The sequence below is a fragment of the Thunnus albacares genome, chromosome 14, assembly GCF_914725855.1.
Source record: "Thunnus albacares chromosome 14, fThuAlb1.1, whole genome shotgun sequence".
Lineage (NCBI taxonomy): Eukaryota > Metazoa > Chordata > Actinopteri > Scombriformes > Scombridae > Thunnus > Thunnus albacares.
The window spans coordinates 25,841,667-25,862,479 of NC_058119.1; the positions used below are offsets into that span (position 1 = coordinate 25,841,667).

At 38.5% G+C, this 20,813-nt stretch overlaps 2 protein-coding genes across 2 annotated transcripts; both read left to right on the top strand.

Moving 5' to 3' along the window:
- Positions 1 to 2,613: 2,613 nt before the first annotated feature.
- On the top strand, positions 2,614 to 10,696 carry mcm8 (minichromosome maintenance 8 homologous recombination repair factor; the record flags this gene model as incomplete). Its single annotated transcript, XM_044372790.1, has 20 exons — positions 2,614 to 2,752; positions 3,018 to 3,083; positions 3,194 to 3,276; positions 3,380 to 3,529; positions 3,674 to 3,771; positions 3,856 to 4,054; positions 4,169 to 4,254; positions 4,657 to 4,811; positions 5,072 to 5,146; positions 5,243 to 5,381; positions 5,739 to 5,769; positions 5,921 to 6,058; positions 6,209 to 6,269; positions 6,407 to 6,487; positions 7,004 to 7,199; positions 7,505 to 7,718; positions 7,810 to 8,019; positions 8,180 to 8,256; positions 8,751 to 8,940; positions 9,790 to 10,696. Coding segments are annotated over 20 exons (2,481 nt in total), but the record flags the coding sequence as incomplete, so codon positions are not given.
- A 789-nt stretch (positions 10,697 to 11,485) lies between these two features.
- On the top strand, positions 11,486 to 19,271 carry crls1 (cardiolipin synthase 1). Its single transcript, XM_044372792.1, has 7 exons — positions 11,486 to 12,073; positions 14,110 to 14,247; positions 14,822 to 14,951; positions 15,867 to 15,952; positions 16,151 to 16,219; positions 17,244 to 17,335; positions 18,668 to 19,271. Exons 1-7 carry the CDS (start codon positions 11,648 to 11,650, stop codon positions 18,759 to 18,761), a joined length of 1,035 nt encoding a protein of 344 aa, XP_044228727.1. The 5' UTR covers positions 11,486 to 11,647; the 3' UTR covers positions 18,762 to 19,271.
- Positions 19,272 to 20,813: the final 1,542 nt, after the last annotated feature.

Consider the following 20,813-nt stretch of genomic DNA (forward strand, 5'->3'; position numbering starts at 1 on the left):
TTTATCCTACTTAAGGGGAAAAGAAGAGTCTGTGATTCACTGTCAGTTTGTTGAGTGTGTAGTTTTGTGAACTCAGAACTCAATTGTTTTTATAATAAGTGCCTATATGTGTGTATAGAGTCAGTTTCAGGTTTATGACATTAGAGTAGCAAGTTGAGGTATGTGATGTGTGGTGTGTTATGAGAAAGAGAGAGAGAGTTAAAAAAGGGAGAGTTCAAAAAAACAAGAAATAGACAAAGACAGACATGCATGTATTTGATGTCATGTTATTGTGGGGAGCTTGAAACCTAAAGGGTAGCATCTGTGTCAGCCTGTGAAGATGTATAAGCTAAAAAAAAAAATGTAATGACATTAATTGTCCAGAAGACAGCAGCAGAGGACTGTGTAAACATGTCTTTTTCTGTGAGGGTCATTATCATTATGTAGAAAAAAAGCAAAATAAGAGCAAATATTTATAATTGTTCTTTAATTTAAGGTTATTTGTCATAAATGCCTTCAAAGACTCATGTCCTCTTCGTCAAAGTCATTCTACCTGACAGATTGATTGTCTGCTGCATTACATGATGAGTTAAATAACTTTCCAGAATGGTTATTTTAATGATTTTGATTCTGAGATACAGCTGATAATTAACTATTTATAACTAGGCACACTGTCATGTTTTAAGTGTTAAATTTGAATACAAATGGTAGACTAGAAGTCAATAATTTGTCTTAATTACTGTGTAAATCACTGATATATTAAACCCATCAAAAAACAGTGTTGTATTTATTCACATGAACACAGCTTATAATAATAATAATAATAATAATAATAATAATAATAATAATAATAATAATAATAATAATAATAATAATAATAATAATAATAGTTTACTTATATAGCACTTATCAGAACCAGCAATGACAAAGTGCTTTACAAGGCAGACATAAAAGGAGCAAAGAACAGAATAAAATACCAAATACACACACATTCCCACATATGTATAACTATAAGAAAATATAAATAAGTCAACAAATAAAGATTATAAGAAAGCCTTACAATAAAAGTGAGTTTTCAGAAACATATGTATTCATATCAGTCATCAGTTGCAAAAAAGCCTTTTTAAGCGTCAGAATCCAAATACTAATAAGCAAGAAAAAAATGTGTTTCAAGACACTATTCTCGATGGTGAAGACTACAATTTACATTCTTCCCATGGAAGCATATTTTTATTGAGCTAAATTAACCGGTTCTGAATGAACTTACCACTGTAAGACAGGAACAAAGAGTTGTAGCAGCATCTCATGATGAGGACAAATTTTACTATATAGCTTCATCATTTGCTGGAACTTTTAGTGCTGTTTCATAAAGTACAGATACTTTTATCCATAAACAACTTACATTACGCAAAATAATATTTATATGTTTTTTTGTTTGTTTTTGTTGGTTTCAAGGTTGTATTGTATTTTAATCTGCAGTAGCGTCGGTGTCCTCTGGAGGGCAGCGACACGCTCCAGAGCCTGAGCTGCCGCAAATAATAGACGAAGAAGAAGAAGCTTTGACGTCAGTGGAGGGAACTTTCAGCATGTATAATAAAAACAACTCGGTTAACGTTTTGAGTTAGTTATCGACTTTAATTTATTGTCAGGCTATTTCATTTAACGTGAAGGCAAAGCGAAAGGTTTGTATTACACTAACGTTACTTTCTTTGGGTTTCAGTGGAACATTTTGTAAAACGTAACTGATAACAAACAGACCAAAATCAAAACAAACTCATTAACGTTAAAGCAGACTTGAATTTAGCATATTTAAGGAAGACTTGTGTCTGACTTCGGCATATATCTAACTACTGTAGTACACTGTGAGGCATTTTGTTCCTACAAACTTCAGTGTTTAACTTATATAACTTATATCTCCGCAGTCTTTCTGCCAAGACTGATATTGATTGTAACGTTAATGACTGTAACGTTAATAACTGTAACGGTTTGTCAGAAAAATGTTGGATTTTTTCCGAATTAAATCCTCCTTATTGCCGATATGTCGAGTGTTTCGTATTGTGTTAAGGTTTTGTTTGAAGGCTTTAATTCATTCAGCACAATTATATTAAAATGACAGAGACGTTAAATTCACAGTTTTTTACATGGAGTTCAGAACTTTTGGTGAAAGACCGGAGAAGACAGTTTATTAGAACAGTAAAGTTAATGTCAGTGTCTCTGCTTTGGTACCTGGATGAGAGAGAAATCATCAGCCAAGTACTGTAAGCTATTAGCTAGCAGATAACTTTTCATGGATACATCACCTCACTGTGGTTGGTATTATATGCCTGACTGGTAAAATAAATGTATATGACTAAAATTGCTTTAAGATAATAAATTACCACTAAATTTGCACTTTCTCTCTTTTTGTATGTGCTTACCCATCCTTTCTCTGTCTCTCCTTTTTGCTCTGTTTTAGGAATGAGTGGAGAGGAAGCCAGGAGAGGGTCATGGAGGGGTGGGAGAGGAGGAGGAGGAGGAAGTGGTGGTGGTAGTAGTGGATGGAGAGGAGGTGGAGGAGGATGGAGAGGAGGCAGCGGTGGATCGAGAGGAAGCAGAGGAGGATGGAGAGGAGGAGGAGGTGGTGGTGGAGGATGGAGAGGAGGTGGTGGTGGATGGAGAGGAGGTGGTGGAGGATGGAGAGGAGGATGGAGGAGTAGACCTTGGAGAGGAGGATCGTCAGGTGGAGGAGGAGGAAGAGGTGGAGGAGGATCGGGAATCTATAGCACTCAGAGAGGTTAGCTCCACATGCACATAATATCTAACATATTAACTTTGAGGAAAATCTAGGAAAGACATAAATATTTGCAAAAATATAAAAAAATCCACTCACAGCCTCTTAAACAGGGTATAACCTTTCATTTTATATGATCTGAAGACATTATAAATATTAGCATCTAATATTCTCTAACTTTTCAACTCATAAAAATGAAGATGTACATGAAAAACTGCAACAATATGTGTCACAATTCACAACCCTAACTGCCTGTCTGCCTCTTCAGTCCTTTGTCAGTCCACTCTAGATGATTTATGTCCCTACAAAGGATGGACGCTTTACTTCACTGACGGTATCAGTGTGTTCATACATCTCTTTCACATGATGATAATGCATAGTGTTGACATGATTTACATATAGTCACCATGGTGATGTGACGTTTTGATGTCTTTTTATGTGCAGGCTTCATAGAGAGCTCACCCAGTGTTAAGAAGATTAAAGTGTTTGAGAAATATTTCACATCTAAGATTCACCTTTATGACAAGGTCAGTCTGCCTGTTTGTTTGCTTGTGTACTTGTTTAATATTAGTGTTAACATCTCTCATTATGATACAGTGTTCAAATTCCTGTGTGTGTGTCTGCATACAGGATGAGATTGAGCGTCAGGGCAGTGTGCTAGTAGATTATGCAGACTTGATTGGAGACAAGAAGGTGCGTGAAGCTCTTCCTGAACTAACCACAGATCTGAAAGAACAACCGGAGATCATCCTCAGCTGTTTGGGAGTGGCCATTCACCAGGTACACGTGCAGTATGCTGTCAGAGAAGCTACTTTGGAAACTGGAGAACTGAAATGTTAATCTGTGAGGACACAAAGCATGTGACTGCTCCACTGAGAGATCAAATACCAGACTGATAGTATGTTTGTGTGTGTGTGTTTTCAGGTGTTGACTGTAGATTTGGAGAAACAAGCTGCTGAGCTACAAGGGGAAGAGCTTCCTGTAGCTACACCGATCATCAACATCCCTCACATCAGCGCGAGGTAACGCACACAGAGAAGCGCGACCGGTCGTTTGCTCGACACCTGCTGAATGAAGATGACTTTATTTGCGTAAATCTTCCACAGGCTGTATAACTACGAACCGTTGACTCCATTGCGGATGTTGCGTGCCAGTGTGTACGGGCTGCTGGTGTGCGTGAGGGGAACGGTGGTCAGAGTGAGCAATATCAGACCTCAGTGTACTAGGCTGGCCTTCAGGTGCATGACCTGCTCAAACACACTGTCTCTGGCGTTGCAGCATGGGAAGTATGCTGCACCCACCAAGGTATGCATGGCACATACACATACACCTCCAGCTCACACTTGTATACATACTGTATCAACGTCTTTTACATTATATATGAACATTGTTGAATCTAACGTGTGTGTTCTCTCATAGTGTGGCCAGCCGGACTGTCGCGGTCGTTCCTTCGCCCCCTGCCGGAGTTCTCCCCTCACACAGACTGTGGACTGGCAGATCATCAAGTAAGTACACACACATACTTACAAATAAATCATGCGTGTATTTGTGTAAAAATTCAGCAGTGGCGAGGTTTGACTGATTAGCAATCCTTCTGTTTTGGTATCAGAGAGTTATGGATGGCTAAAACAGAGGATACATTTTTCACATTCGGCTTTTATCAAACTGCAAGTCTTTTGTATGCGTAACAGGTAGAGGTGGTTTTGCAGCTGGAAGGAACTTTGTCTGGTGTATTTTACGACGGTTTCTAAAAAAATTTTTGGTTAACAACGATGTGCAACTGAAGTAAACTGCTCAGTTAGCTGTTTTAATGAGGTACTGGACGGTTGCAGACACGTTGAATTATACTGTGTGAGAATTAATTATCTACATCACTCTTAAAATCAATTTTTTTCGTGTCCCTGCAGGGTGCAGGAGATGATGGGCGGAGAGCAGAGGGAGGCTGGACGAATCCCACGAACCGTGGAATGTCACCTGACCTCTGACCTCTGTGACAGCTGCGTCCCTGGAGACACGGTTACCGTGACAGGGATAGTAAGAGTTACCAACGATTCTAACCAAGGTAGGAAGTTAAACCAAACACACACAAGTAAATTTCTCTTCCATGGTACTAAATGAGATGTAAAAATATATAAACTATATACTGTATGTATGACCAGCTGTGGCTGTCAGTTGTATGACAGTTGTATGTATTTTGTTGTTGTACGATGTGCTTCTAGGCATTCATTTATGGAGAATGGTCTGAATTTTTGTAGATAAATCGTGGCTACAACATAAACATGCACCAGGCACAATATCTGACTGTCTATGTTTTGTGTGCAGGCAGTTACAGGGGGAATAAAGATCAGTGTATGTTCCTCCTCTACCTTGATGCCACTTCAGTCAGCAATACTAAAGGTTTTTATTGTCTTTTTTTATCAAGTTGGATTTGAATGACTTAAATGTAACAAGTCGATAAGATGCTATTTCCTGAATGAATGAATGAATGTTTAGGTCAGCAGTCCAAATCAGGAGGTCCGGGGTCAAGAGGGTCACTTGAAGATCGTTCTGGGGGGGAAGAGTTCAGTCTGAAAGAGCTGTATGCCATCCAGGAGATCCAGTCCCAGCCTGACCTGCTGAGACTGATAGTGCAGTAAGATAGTTACTACATACAATTATACTGTGATTTTCCTGTTAATTGTTCAGATAAAAGATAAATTATTTCTCTGTGAGTTGTACTGTTGAGTTCAGTAGACCTGATGCTGACTAAACACAGCTGACTCTGGTCTGTCGATGTACAGCTGAGCTGTTTGTCCCACTAGTGATGAAGATCATGTAACAGGAAATGTGTCATGTTTCATTCATCTAGTAGTTATATTTTCTGGTGTGTGAGGAACATTACATCCTCACAGGCTGCTGCTGTGGCTGTAGACTTTTACTCATGTTTTAACACAGTCCCACTAACGCATAACAACATCACTAACACCTTCGCTCTCCTCGCCTTTTTCAGCTCTTTGTGTCCTGTTATCTACGGCCATCTGGTGAGTTCAGAGACGCACTGCACTTTTGACAAGACTGAGAATATTTTCTCAATGATTTGGTTAAATACAGCAAATCTTGATTTGTTAAAAATGGTTTATATAGTAATATGGACATCTAGGTTAAGTCTATAACATCCTTGTGTGTCTCTAGGTGGTGAAAGCTGCTCTGGCCTTGATATTGTTTGGAGGCAGACAGAAACACGTAGATAAGAACAGCGTCCCAGTCAGAGGAGACCCACACATCCTGATGGTGGGAGACCCCGGCATGGGAAAGAGTCAGATGTTACAGGTAACACTGAGGCACTCATTTCTTTTACTTGACATGCTCATTCATTTATACTTTTTGAAGCTGTGAGATGTTGTTCTTCGACTTACACTTCTACTTTCTTTCTAATACTAACATACTGTATGCATGTGTGCTCTGTGTTTGTGTGTGTAGGCAGTGTGCAATGTGGCTCCTAGAGGAATCTATGTATGTGGCAACAGTACCAGCACCGCAGGTAAATAGTCTTACAGTACTACTCTCTCTCATATATTATGTTATATATGCGGGTGGTGATTACACTCTGGACAGTTATTCAGATCTGCAGCAACATATTCAAGTGGGGAATTTAATATTTAATGTTTATTTCTTTAGGATTAACAGTGAGTTTATCCCGAGATTCAGGAACAGGGGATTATGCTCTGGAGGCTGGAGCCTTGGTGCTGGCTGACCAAGGTAGGAAAGTGTGTTTGTGCCTCTCTTGTGTATGAATATATAATGTATATTGATTTATTGAGGTGGCCTATTTATGACACCAGTTGTAGATACTTGTGCGAAGTGATCTCAGCCCAAATACTGTGTTTTACACACTAAAAAAACATTAAAATGTACTTTCAACAGCTGATTAAAAAATACTTGCTTTAATATCACTGATTGAATTGGATTTTTTTACAGAAGATTTCATGTTGAATCACTTTTTGGTTTCAAGGTTAACCTGCCTCTCCTAAAAAAAAATTTAAAAAATAGTCCTTCACTTCTTTTCCCCGGTGCAGAACAGCCTCTCGGTGTCTCATTGTTGTCGAAAGGCCCAAAGTGTCAGAGAAAACGTCTCGACTCACAGAGGAATAAAAAGACACTCGAGCTGAAACCTGAGAAATCAACAGAATTGGAGATCCATGCTCTCCACACAGCGTTAGCTCCCACTGCCTGTCAGGGCTGCGAGCACTCAGACTCTCACTTTCTGCTTTTTAGGTCTGTGCTGCATTGACGAGTTTGATAAGTTGGGCAACCAGCAGCAGGCTCTGTTAGAAGCCATGGAGCAGCAGTCTGTAAGTCTGGCTAAAGCTGGAATAGTTTCCTCTCTTCCTGCCAGAACCTCAGTCTTAGCTGCTGCAAACCCCGTCGGAGGACATTACAACAGAGGCAAGACTGTCTCTGAGAATCTGAAGTAAGTTTGGTCATCAGTCATTCAGTTACCTAATAGCGTTTCATAGCTGCAGTACTGCAGACCCCACAGGCAGATCTTCTCCAAACTCACATTTAAAGGCAATATAGTTACTGCATCAGTTTATTACTCATTTAAAAGTCATAAAATATCCCACATTGTACGATTTGTTAGTCAGTCAGTGGAATCAACATCAGCAGAAGTGTTAATACATCCAGACAGATGCACTATGTTGTGTAAATATGTACAGACACACTGTGTATATGTGTAAATATAAAAGTGTTTCACAGTATCGTTCTCGTATTTAGAATGGGCTCAGCTTTACTCTCTCGCTTCGATGTCGTCTTCCTCCTCCTGGACATCCCAGACGAGTCACATGACCGCCGCCTATCAGAGCACGTCATGGCAAACAGGGCAGGAAAAGGTAGAACCAGCAGCGCCACAGTAACCAGAAACAACAGTGAACTGGAGACCTCCATCCTACTAGAACACTCAGACATGCCGCTGTCTGAACGTTTGCAGGTAAAAAGGGACAATACAAACTCTACACACAGGGAGCAGATTAGTACCTGCTCGTCAAAAGAAAACAAAAAACGTATGTGTATGTATTAAGATCCCTGCAGGTGAAGTTGCCGACCCCATTCCAGCATGCTTGTTAAGGAAGTACATCAGCTACGCTCGTCAGTACGTTCATCCGTCGCTCTCTCCCGAAGCGGCGCAAATCCTCCAGGACTTCTACCTGTCGCTGAGATCTCAGGCGCACTCTGCTGACGCCACGCCCATCACCACCCGACAACTGGAGTCTTTAATTAGACTAACTGAGGTACATTTCTGTGTCTTTAGTGTCTCACACCTTTCAACATGTGACACTAGATAGTATAGTTTGAGGCTACAGCAAACTCTTTAGCTCTTTAGCAAAACATTTGATGAGCATAACCGATTTCCCACCAGTGTCCCAAAGTTTATATTGTGTTTTTGTGCAGGCAAGAGCAAGGCTGGAGCTCAGAGAAACAGCTACTAAGAGTGATGCTGAGGATGTGGTAGAGATCATGAAACACAGGTAACATTAGAGGATTAATCGTGTGTATGTGCCACTTACTTCAAGAAAAATGTGTAGAGGAGACTTGAATTTACAGAGGTAACAATTTTATACACAGTCTGGTTAAAATCTATTGAGTGTGTGTTTATTTGTGTATATCTTAGTGTAAAGTTGGTAAAAATGACTTCAGTCAAGTTTCCAGGGTCTCTTATCAGACACACATGCATATGTTTTCATTTTTTCTTAGTCTGCCTCTTTTTTTTTCCATATGACTACAAAATGCCCTGATATTTCTATGCTGCATAATCTTTACAATAAAAAACATAGCACATATGCATTTACACTGCAAATTACACTTTCTATAAAGGTATGCAAAAGTACCCATACCTTCATAAAACTAATAATTGTTCACATATAGTAACAAAATCATGATGATTTCTTAATTGTGCAGCTTTATAGTCTTCTGTCAGGGTAAATTTCTCTCTCTCCCTCCTTGTGTTGTTTGTGTTTTGCAGTCTAGCTGATACATATTCAGATGGTTTGGGCAATCTGGACTTTGAGCGTTCTCAGCATGGATCAGGCATGAGTCAGCGCGGCGCTGGAAAACGACTGGTCAACGCACTGCACGCACACGCTCAGAAGACCAACGAAACGCAGTTTGACCTGCAGACGCTTCGAGCTGTGGCCGACAAACTGAACATAAAGGTGAAAGAGCTCAGATACACACATGTATATTTCACAGACAAGGTAACGACACAGCGGCTCAGATTTACATACAGGACATGAATGGCACAAGTCTGTGAAACTAAAATCTCCTTATGCAATAGTTTCAAATGAAGAACCACCTAAAAGGGACACACTTAAGTAGCAGGACTGACAGAGGATGGAGCCATCAACCAGCTGTGAAAGAAAATAAAAGAAAAATGTCACAATGTTGAATTAGAAACACTGATGAAGTACAGAGACACCACATTATACACGGTTGCAGGTCAGCTCCACCTGAGAAAAAATATTTGGGCCTCTACTACTTATAAATATAAGGCATTAGGAGTCAAAGAACGACTTCTAAAGAAATGACAGAGAGATGGAGTCACACAAAGATTGTCATAAAAGAGAATGTTTAAAAAATATATAATACATTTACAAACCAGTGCAGCAGACAAGAGAAACTATTTCAGTGAACATTCAGACTGGAATGTTGGTCTAGCAACAACAATCCCACTAAAATCTGTAAATGTCTCCTTAAAACAGTGCAGTTGTCTCAACACCTCATCACAGATGATGAGCTTTTTGTTCATTTCTTATTGTTTATTACTTACAAGAAGCTTTTAAAGTTATGTAGAGAAGCTTCCCCACAAATATTCACTTTTTGTCTGCTCTCATTGTCTGTAGAATACATGTTACAGTGTCTCTTCCAACCACATACTGTAGTTGCTTAATAATTCAGGCCTTCAGTCGGTGTTATTCATGCTGTAAAACCTGATGTTTCACTAAAAACAGTATCATCATATGTGTGTGTGATCGTTTATTCAGTCATTGATTTATTCCTACCAGGTGATGGACTTTCAAGGTCTGGTGAGTTCTCTGAATGAACAGGGTTTCCTGTTGAAGAAAGGACCCAAGCTGTACCAGCTGCAGACTATCTGACCACTGACGACTACAACAGAGTCAGAATATACACCTGTCTGCAGACCTCGCAGCAAGGTCATAGTTGAGGATCAACACACAGGATATCTCTCTATAGAAAAGAAATAAAACCTGATGGGGAGCTCACTGTCCACACCACTGAGTGACAAAACCAGCAACCAGCAGGCTACACTGTGTCTTGCTGGAGAGGTAATAGACTGTACAACCACAACAACACACAGACTGCACAGATTGTGTAACAACTACAGCCATAATGTTACAGTACTGTTGAAATTGATGTAATTTAATTACATCAGTGAGTAGTTAAGTGAACAGTTGACTGTGATATTAGATGTTTTTGAGTAAGAAAGTAAGAATTGTTCTAATATATCGACTTATATTAGCTTACTCCTGATATATTGTATCGGTGTCTGCAAATAAGAAACAAGAAATTGCAGTACGGAAATGCCAAATATCTTTGTCATAAGTCTTTGAAGAACAAATATAAGGGATCCTATCCAAAAATGTGCATTTATGTAAAAAAGAAAAAGGGAATATATTGGGGGGTTTTTGTTTGTTTTTCTAACTGAAATATTGACTTATTAGTATCTCTCTCAGGAATTCACTGTTGGTCAGGCTACAGTATGTTTTTGTCTGTGCACTTTCACAAATGTTCTGTTTCATCTATTGTTTGTTTACTTTTTGTATGGAATTCACTTTATAATTTAACACAAAATTGTGTTAACTGAGTTAATAAATAATTTTATTTTCCTGTAAAGTCCTTTGTTTTATTGTTTTTACACTATTATTACAATGGGTGTGGCACTGATTTAAACATACTTCTAGTTTTGAATAAAAATACCAAAGGACACTGTCATGGTCGACCCTTCAACCCCGAACATAAACTTTTTGAAACGCTCCCCTCCAGCAAGAGGCTGAGGTCTATCAGAACCAAAATGTCCCACCACAAGAACAGTTTCTGCCCAACTGCAGCTGCCTCATCAACAAGGACCTCAATCCTACCCATGAACATTACAATTTATATTAACGTACAATGTCATAATCCTATATTTGCACATCTGTAATTTTAGATGTAACATGGTGCCTTACATTAACACAACTTGTATTATTATTATTATTATTATTATTATTATTGTTAATGGCACACTGTTTTACTATGACCATTTGCACATTTCTGGTCAATATTTTGTACAATTCATCTAATTCTCTTCAATTTTAAATTTAAACCTGTAGCAGCTCCTCTCACTTTGAATATATTTTACATATTTTTTGTTGTAAATTTCTGTCTTTTTTATATTATTTAGTATTACTTAATTTTGTGTATATTTTAACTGGCAACACCAAGGCAAATTCCTTGTTTGTGCAAACCTACTTGGCAATGAACTAGGTTGTGAAATACATAAAATACTTTTTTATTACCAGCAAATATCTAAAAAGTTATTTATAATTAAGTGATATTAATTGTAATTTTATAATATTAATGTGAAAACTATTTTAAAGGATTCCTTTTGATCTCTTTCTCTTGCTTTTGCTATTAAATATGCGATTTATCTTAATCTCCAAATCATCTATTTACAAAATGTTAGTGAATGTGTCACCGGCACTTTACGACCTGCCGTATTTGTTTACGGCATCATGGCAGCCTGCAAGCTCGCGCTGTGACTCCGTCGGCTCTGACCGTCAGAAACCTGAAATTTCACCAATATGACAACGGGGACATGAGGCACGAGGCCAGCAGGTCGGTAACGGGAGGCTCGTGAGCGTTATGATGATGTGTTTTCGGAGGGATGTTCGCTGGTTTGTGTCCGCGCGGTGTGCGGGTGCGTGTTGGCTCGAGGGTGCGTCATGGCGGCACAGACACACACCTGTCACCGGGGGGCCGAGGTCCATACAGCCGCCGGTGACCGGCTCGTGGATATCAGGGCTTAGAGGGACGGACAGCCGGGTCGCGTGCTGGCCCGGGATTCTCCAGCAGGTCAAACCGACACCGTGGCACGCGCACGGAACCACACTACTGTACCGGGGAGGTCACGAGAGGTCGTCAGCGGCTAGTTTCCGGTCCCTGTTGTCATCAGGAGCTCGAGGGCTTTGCAGCGGAAAGCATGAGGAGACGCCGGTCAGCCCACCTGCGGCGGACCGGGCTGAAGCCGCCCCGGTACCGGGACAAGGACTGTTCAAGTTCAAAGAGCTGGTGAGTGCCGAGCTACAAGATACCAAAATACTCTATTAGTCTAAAAGTCCTGTATGAGTAATCCTATTTAAGTAGAGGTACATAAGTATTAGCAGCAAAATGTAGTTAATATATATATATAGTTAGTATAAAAGTACTGGTTTGGTCCCTCTGACTGATTATTATTTATATATGACATCAGAACCAGAACCAGGTTTATTGCCTATATATTCTGGGTTTGAAGAGCTGCTCCAGGTTTCAATTGAAGAGAGGAGGGTGAAGTGAAATGGAGTAAACAGTAGGCCTTATATGCAGTGTGCAGTAGTTTATTACAATATATCGGTGGATTGTTTATATCGAAGCATCACCATGTAAATATAATTATAATATAGTAATGTGTCAGGCTTGACCTTAATCAGAATACTAATTTAATTTTAGTTTTAAATAATTTTCAATTTTCAACTGATTAGAGCTTCTTAAATGTGAACATTTGCTGCTTCTCTTCATCTTATATGACAGTAAACTGAGTAGTTTTGGGGCTTTAGTCTATAGATGGAACTAAAATGCATGTTTAAGGACGTCATGTTGAGCTTTAGGAAGCACTTTGCACTACAGGCCACATTCACTAATGGCAGACGCTGCCGTGCGAGGTGTCAAGTGTCATCAGGCGGAGAATCTAATAATTCACTACCACAGCCTTTGGGAGCAGTTTGGGGTTCAGTATCTTGCCAAAGGACAGTTTGACATGCGGACTGGAGGAGCCGGGCATCGAACCACTGATCTTCCAATTAGTGGACGACCCGCTCTACCTCCTGAGCCACAGCCAGAGGTAGACCGGGTTGTTTGTTCAGACTTTCAAACTTTTCAGTTTGATTCAAACCAAACTTACAGGTGTGAAACTTCTCCCGGACCAAACAGCTGAACCTTGGTCCAACAAAAAGAGGCGGTCTCAGTCCGGATCAAACTGAACCATGGTTTGGTTCGTTACTGGTGTGAAAACATTTTTTGGATGGTTCAGATTTTCAGACCAACCAAACAGTTCCAGCAGGCAATCATCAATGAGTCTGTTTGTTTTATAGACTAAACATGAACCAAAAAAGAAAGCAGTTTAATCGATGATGTAAATATTGATTAGTTGCAGCCTTACATATATGTTTGGTAGTTTAATCAATGATATGTCAAACTGATTATTGGTTGTGTGTAAAATAGGTCAAATCTAGTATATAGTATAGTGCAGCTTTGAATTAAATGTAGTAGAGTGAAACAAGTTTCCTCTTAAATGTATTAAATTAAGTGATTAGTGAAGACTCAAGTGCCTCAAATTCATTCTGTACAGCATTTTAAAAAATGACAGACTGCTTAGTATAACCAAAAGTAAGACCCTAGTATAACCATTATTATAATCTGTGTGTTTCTTTGCCTTTTAATAAATTATTGAACAGTTCACACCCAACATAAAACACTTACTACAAAGTTCTTGCACCCCAGGAATCAATCAATCAATTTCATCAGGAAAAATTAATGAATTTCCAAAATATGAGACACTGAGCTGCATTTAAAGTCATTTCCAGACAACTTTCCTTAAACTTTGAACAACCTACTTTTCTTCACAGAGTTTTTTATGTTATTTCTTATGCAGAGTCCAACAAAGCACACAGACAAATATCAAGTGAATAAAATCCAAGGCAATCATTGTGAAGCCATTTAAGTAAACTTCAGTATTAACAAGACTTCAGGAAATAGTATTATCATGATAATACTGTTTATCATGTATTTTTACCTATGATAATCATAGTCGGCACATCCCTGAAGCTGTGTTCATTTCATTTTTAATTTTATTTGCGAAACTGAAAATTTCAGCCTCTACGTTCCTTCTATTAATTACTCTAATCAGAAGCACCGCCTTGAAAAGTAGGTCGATACAACTGATATTAGTCACATCAGTCTCTGTTGATTAATGGAGACATGTTGCTGAAATGGGTTCAGGTTGATGCTATTGTGCGTCTCTGTCATTCTGTGAAGTATAACACATGTATCTAATCTGTTTTTGTCCGCAGTACGAGAACCCGTGGACAATCCCCAACCTGTTGTGCGTGTGTCGGATTTCGCTGGCTCCGCTGCTGGGTCACCTGATCATCCAGCAGCACTTTCACCTCAGTCTGGCTCTGTTTACCCTGGCAGGAGCTACTGACTTGGTAATAATGCAGATACACACTTTCACTAAAATACTCATTGCGTAGCCAGTCTGCAGACCTCGTACACAGATTAGACATATTGATTGGTCCCATTATACTCCCATTAACAGTTTATGTTTACAATGTTTGATTTCACGTTGATATTCTATAGAAACACAATACCCACATTAAGATATTTTTTTTAGAAATATGATTTAGTACTAGTCTGTCTCTGCTCAACGTTAATTTTTGTTTTGACATTAGTTAAAGCGACAAATCGGCTCATTCAACCAGACATATTACAAGTCGGCCTACAAAATGATTAACAAAAGGCTCCATAATGACCCTGAAAACTCACCTTAGATGACCAGTTCTGCTCTTCTCACATTACGTGATGATTAAGCATAAAGTGACCTTGACCCCAAGAAGATTAATGTCTGATAGGTTATTATTGTTATTATGATGGGTTATTATTGGCCTGTATTTCAGTGCAGTCACCTATATTAAAACTTGAAGTTTGCCACATTTACTTTTCAGACTTTTTAAAAAACAGTTTCTCTTCCTCTCTGTCTGTCTGTCTTTCTGTCAAACTCAGTTGGATGGTTACATCGCCAGAACGTGGCCCACTCAGAAATCTGCACTGGGCAGCGCTCTCGACCCACTGGCTGATAAAATTCTCATCAGTATTTTATATGTCAGCCTCACCTATGCTGAAATTATACCAGGTAGAAGATTGTGTGTGTGTGTGTTTTCTCTTTTCTCATAAACTCTAATTTCAGTGTTTAAAAAAACAAAACGATCATTGCTGCAATTCTTTTTGTTTTTCCTTGTTTTTGTATTTTATGTTACAGTAGAGTTGTGAAGTGGAAGAGGCTGCTGGTTCCAGAGGTGTCTTTCCTCATTCTGTAATCACATTTCATTGCATTTCATACATTTTTCTTTAAATTATATCCTCAATATTATTTAATCTACAAAGTCTCGAGGAGGACTCTCCCAGATAATGTAACATTCTTCTAGGTTTATATTTTGACCACCAGTTTAAAGTATTTCATCTTCGTTCCTGAGAGAGCACGTTTTGTCTGTGATTTTGGCTTTGCAGAAGGCTAAAAGTACTACAGTACCCATGAGCCTCTGCTGCCATCGCTATGGAGAAGAAGCCAGTCAGAGGTGTGAATCAGAGCAGTGATGAATTCAAAACACCTTGTTGTTGAAGTTGTGAACAAAAACGCGGCACCATAGTTGCTAAATTCACTTTAAAATGACCCAGAGATTAAAAGTGAATTTGATTGTAAAGCAGCATTAAGCTCTGTGATTGGCTGTTTCTTGCCAAAAAGCACCTTGTGAGTCGTAGTTAACTTTTACCCCAATTTTTTTATGTGTACCTTCAACTTTATATCAGATATTTCACAGTTTCACAGTTGTTCATCTTTTGTACGGATGATTGAACTGGGAGAGTTTCATGTTGAACTGTAGAAGAGCTCAAACTGGGACTCACGTAATGTCGTCTGTGGGACAAATAAACTTTTACTTCTGGAACCAGAGGCGCCTAAAATAGCTCCTCACACTTTGCAACTCTGCTCTAGTGATGATTACACAATATTACAACATAATTACATTTTTTTTTTCTTCTTCTGTTGTAGCTCCACTGACAGCTTTAGTGATTTTCAGAGACATTGGTTTGATAGCTGCTGTCTTCTGGGTCAGATATAAGACTGTACCTCCACCGGTGAGACACATTTCATTCATTTCACTCTACAAGCACAAGTATTTTTGTTTATTTAATAGAATTTTAACACTTAAGGGTATTAGGTACAAACCTGCCAGAGATAAAAAAAAAGTTTTATCTGGATTACCATGACCGTTATAATTCAGGAAGGCAAATAAAGGTACTTTACAATCTTTTCCTCTTTTTTTTTTTCTGCAGGTGACCCTTAGTAAGTTTTTTAACCCCTGCTACACCACAGCACAGCTCAAACCCACACTCTTCAGCAAGGTGAGACACAAACCGCCCACTCTCACTCTACTCTGGACTTTGAACATTTTGTTCACTGTTGTATTAAAGTAAAGATTTAGAAAGAATGCAGCCTCACATACACAGGATATACTGAGGTTTTTTTTTTGTTTTAGTTTTAGTTTTTACACCTTTACAACTAGGGATGCACCGATCCGACTTTTTCAGTCCCGATACTGATACCTGGGCTTTGGGTATCAGCTGATACCGAGTACCGATCCAGTGCCGGTGTTTAATTAAGAAGCTGTATGTATGTAAGCTGTGGAAGAGACTGTAATCATTCTTTTACATGTAAGGCAACATCAGGCTTGACTTAAACTTTGCTTTCCTAACTTTGTAAAGCAAAACAAATACATAGATATAAATTTACTGAATTGTTATTTATTAAAATAACGGCATCAGATACCAGATCCAGCTATTTGAGTCAGTATCAGACCGACATCTTTTCCAGCATCATTTTGCAGGTGGAAGACTGATAATTGGAAAAAAAAAACATCTGTACAACACAGGTTCCTGCAGAACTGAAAGCATTTCAAACTATGCAAATATCATAATCAAATTCACAGTTTGATCACTCCCAGTAAACTGATTATTGCTGAGCATGTAATTATTACAAGCGCTTTAGCCAGGAAATAGCCCAAACCCACAGATTTGAAAGTGCTGGTGGAAATGATCATCCAAAAAATTCATTGCTTTCAATCCACAAGAGAGGAAAGTCTGCAGCAGACGTCTGTTGGGCAAAAACTAACAGACTACGGATCAGAGTGCCCAAAGTGTTCAGTGTTGGGTTCGCTAAAAAATCTTCCTAACTTATTTTGATACAGTTTTGGGGAAAATGTTGGCTGACAGGAGCAGTTTTATAGCTGCCAAAAACAGCTGTTTTAATCTGTGAACCAGCCACAACTCTTGTCATATGGTCACCCAAAAATAACGAGCTAATTTTTATTTGTTACATATGCAGACAAATGAGTGTGATTCTGTGTGTAATTTGTATTTATTTGTTTAGGTGAACACAGCCATCCAGCTCCTTCTGGTCGCAGCTTCTCTGGCAGCTCCGGTTTTCCAGTTTTCAGACAGTGTCCTGCTGCAGTGTTTATGGTAAACACACATTCAGTATATTACATGTACATTACATTATACACACTCACCGGCCTCATCCTCTTGATCCTAATATCCATAATGTTACTTTGGTTCCCAGCAGCGCAGTGGTTATAACAAGAAAAAAAAATGTTTATCCTACAAAGGGTTTCTAAACGCAAATGGTTTCATCAATGTCAAGCACATAAATACGGTTTGTTCCAGCGGCTCGTTCAGGTTAAGTGTTCTGACTCATTTCATTCTACAACTCTGACTGGTGCTGGAGTAAAACATCAGACTCAGGACAAACATTTTATTGTCATAGTAACCTACATTTTCATGCAAATGTACTTGAGCAGACTGTTGAACCGACTGACACGGCTGGAATTGTTCTTTGTCTGGTTGTCGTACATTTACGCTTAATTTTCATAATCCTCACAATCAGGATTGTCACACATTTATACATATGAAATCTATGTTTGACATTGTAATAATTACAGCCTTTTTCCAGTCCTTAATAATAAATGATTGTGTCAAATTTATATATTTATAAAAACTTCCATTTAAATTATGCAGATGAAAATAAACAAATAGTGACAAAGTAATACAATTGTCATTAAATGTACCAATTAATATTATTTGTATTCTATTTCTTAAATTACAGATAAGTTAAACCCAATTTTTAAAAAGACGTAAAATTTGGGGGGTTTGGGGTTTTTTTTTACCACTGAAGGGTGCAAAAGTCACATATTCTCAAATTCTACATGTAAAATCTAAAGCACAATGTAAATGCAAATTTAATAAATAGTTTTTTAAATCAGAAAATGAACTATAACTACTGGAGAATGATTGATTTGACATCATAAGCCTTTTTTCCAGTCCTTAATTATAAATGATTGCGTCAAATTTATATATTTATAAAAACTTGCATTTAAAGTATGCAATTGAAAATAAACAAGTAGTGACAAAGTAATACAATTATCATTAAATGTACCCATTAATATTATTTGTATACTAATTTGTATACTAAATCATAAATTAATTCTTAAATAAATTAAACCTAATTTTTACATTTTATACATTTTTCTACCACTGCAGGGTGCAAAAGTCACACATTTTCAAATTCTACACATTTTAAACGCAATTTAACAGCACAATTTAAATGTAAATTTAATAAATATTTTTTTAAATCTATCAGAAAATGAAAAAATAATTATAACTAACTACTGGAGAATGATTGATTGCTCCTAACACAACACAATAATAACACGGTGCACTGCAAAAAAATTTTTAATAAAATAGTTTGAATAAAACTGTTTTGTGATTTATAATATGTATTATATTGTATTGCAGGTATGTTACAGCAGTGACAACAGCAGTGTCGGGTTATAGCTACTGGCACTACGGCCGCAAGACTGTGCAGGTGCTGAACACCAGATCACCATGACAACCACACCAGGAAACACCCAGAAAGCAAGAACAAAAGCAGCGAAATGTCGCCGCAGAGACACTGATCAGCCGTGGCAAAAGCCGGACGGGACAGGTGGACGATCGCCGGGAGGACTGAAACCAAGCAGCTGTGACAACCATTTATGAGTCGCCATGGCAATGATGCACGGAAACCAACCGAGGTCGCAGATGGTTTACTGCAACACTACAGAAACGCCTAACAGCAGCTCTGCCACTGGACTGAAATAGAGACACATGTACGGAGATGGAAACGGCAAACACAAACTATCCACACACACACACACACACACACACACACTCACACACACACACACACACACACACACACACATACTCACGTCAAGTATATATCAACTGATCTGGCAAGAGCTTCTATTTTTTCTTAGTTTTTCAATCAAGATGTTGCAATGTCATCCTAATCATCGTCACATGATTGTCAGTTTTGTAAACCAATGATTTATTGATTAAAAAAGAAAATTTGCTTTGATGTCATGTGTGTGCGTGTGTGTGTGTGTGTGGGTCTGATATAGGCTTCTTTCAGGGATAAATTTCAGACTAAAGACCAGTTAACAATTGGGAAAAAGCTTATTTTGGGGTCACTGGAAATTAATGTAAATCTATGTAATGTCCCCAAAAGTGACCTAAGACTGTGTGTGTTTGTGTGTTTGTGTGTGTGTGTTTTGGATGAAGGGCTGTTTTTTTTTCTTAGGGAAAAAAGTAACGTTTAATCTTATGAGATACAACGAATATTTATCCATGTGATAATCATCAGAACGAACAGGTCAGAAGATAGAAAACAATGAGGATAAAAATGATCTCATATTCCACCAGTTCTGCACAGGATCATCTTGATCCTGGTCCAGGTGGTCCAGATGGTGGTCCTGACTCATCAAATTGTAGTTACTCATTAGTCACTTTTTCAAGCAAAATTGGGGAAAAATTGCTTGGTCCAATTTCTGAAATTTGCTGCTTTTCTTTGTTTTATATTATAAAATTTTGGCTTTTGGACTGTTAGTCACAAAAGGAGACATTTTTTAAAGGACCAGTGTGAAATATTTAGTGGCATCTAGCGGTGAGGTTGCAGATTGCAACCAACTACGGTGGCTGCAAAACATGCAAATAGCCCTCTCTAGAGTCGGTGTTAAGTTTGTCCCTTCTGGGCTCCTGTAGAAACATGGCGGTGCAACATGGCAGGCTCCATGGAAGATGACCTGCTCCCTATGTAGATACAAAGGGCTCATTCTAAGGTAATAAAAACACAATGATTCTTATTTTCAGGTGATTATACACTAATTAAAACATATTTTGTCCCGCTAGATGCCACTAAATTCTAAACACTGCACCTTTAAGAAGTCACCTTGAAACTGATGGTAATTTTTTTCATTTTCTGACATTTTGAAGACAAAATTAATTTAAAATAAACTGGCAGATGAAAATATCATTAGTGTCACCTCTATTATTGACTAATCTGTCATTAATTTGTTTCAATGAATCCTCAGAAAATATAGAACATGTGCTCAGTGACATCAACCTGTCCCTGATATAGAGTGCAAGGTCATGTCTTCAAATTGACACACTTGAGAAGCTGAAACCAGGAGAAGTTTGTGTTTTAATACATAACTTAAACTGAGTAACTATTGTCGATTGAGCACAACTCTATACGGTTACTCAGGTGGAGCGATCTTATCTGAATCCTGCTCATTTCCCTTTGTACTGTTAGGATTATTAAAAGAAGCACAGATGCGGCGACGCTCCTTTCAAGTCTTTCTAGTCTCAGGATCAATAAACACAATAATCTTCAGGTTATTTAGAGGCTCGGAGAGTAGACTAGCTACTTCTGGACCTTTTTTTTTTTTGCTGAAATCCTTTGGTGGTTGTATCAGACTCCGCTTTTTATTTTACCCTTGAGGAAACTAGAATGATGAGGGAAAACGTTGCCGCGTAACCTTTTCAACTCTTCCACTTTTTTTCCCTGCAATTTCCAGCACCGCTCGGGTGATGCTGTTTCATTACCCACAGTGTGCCGATG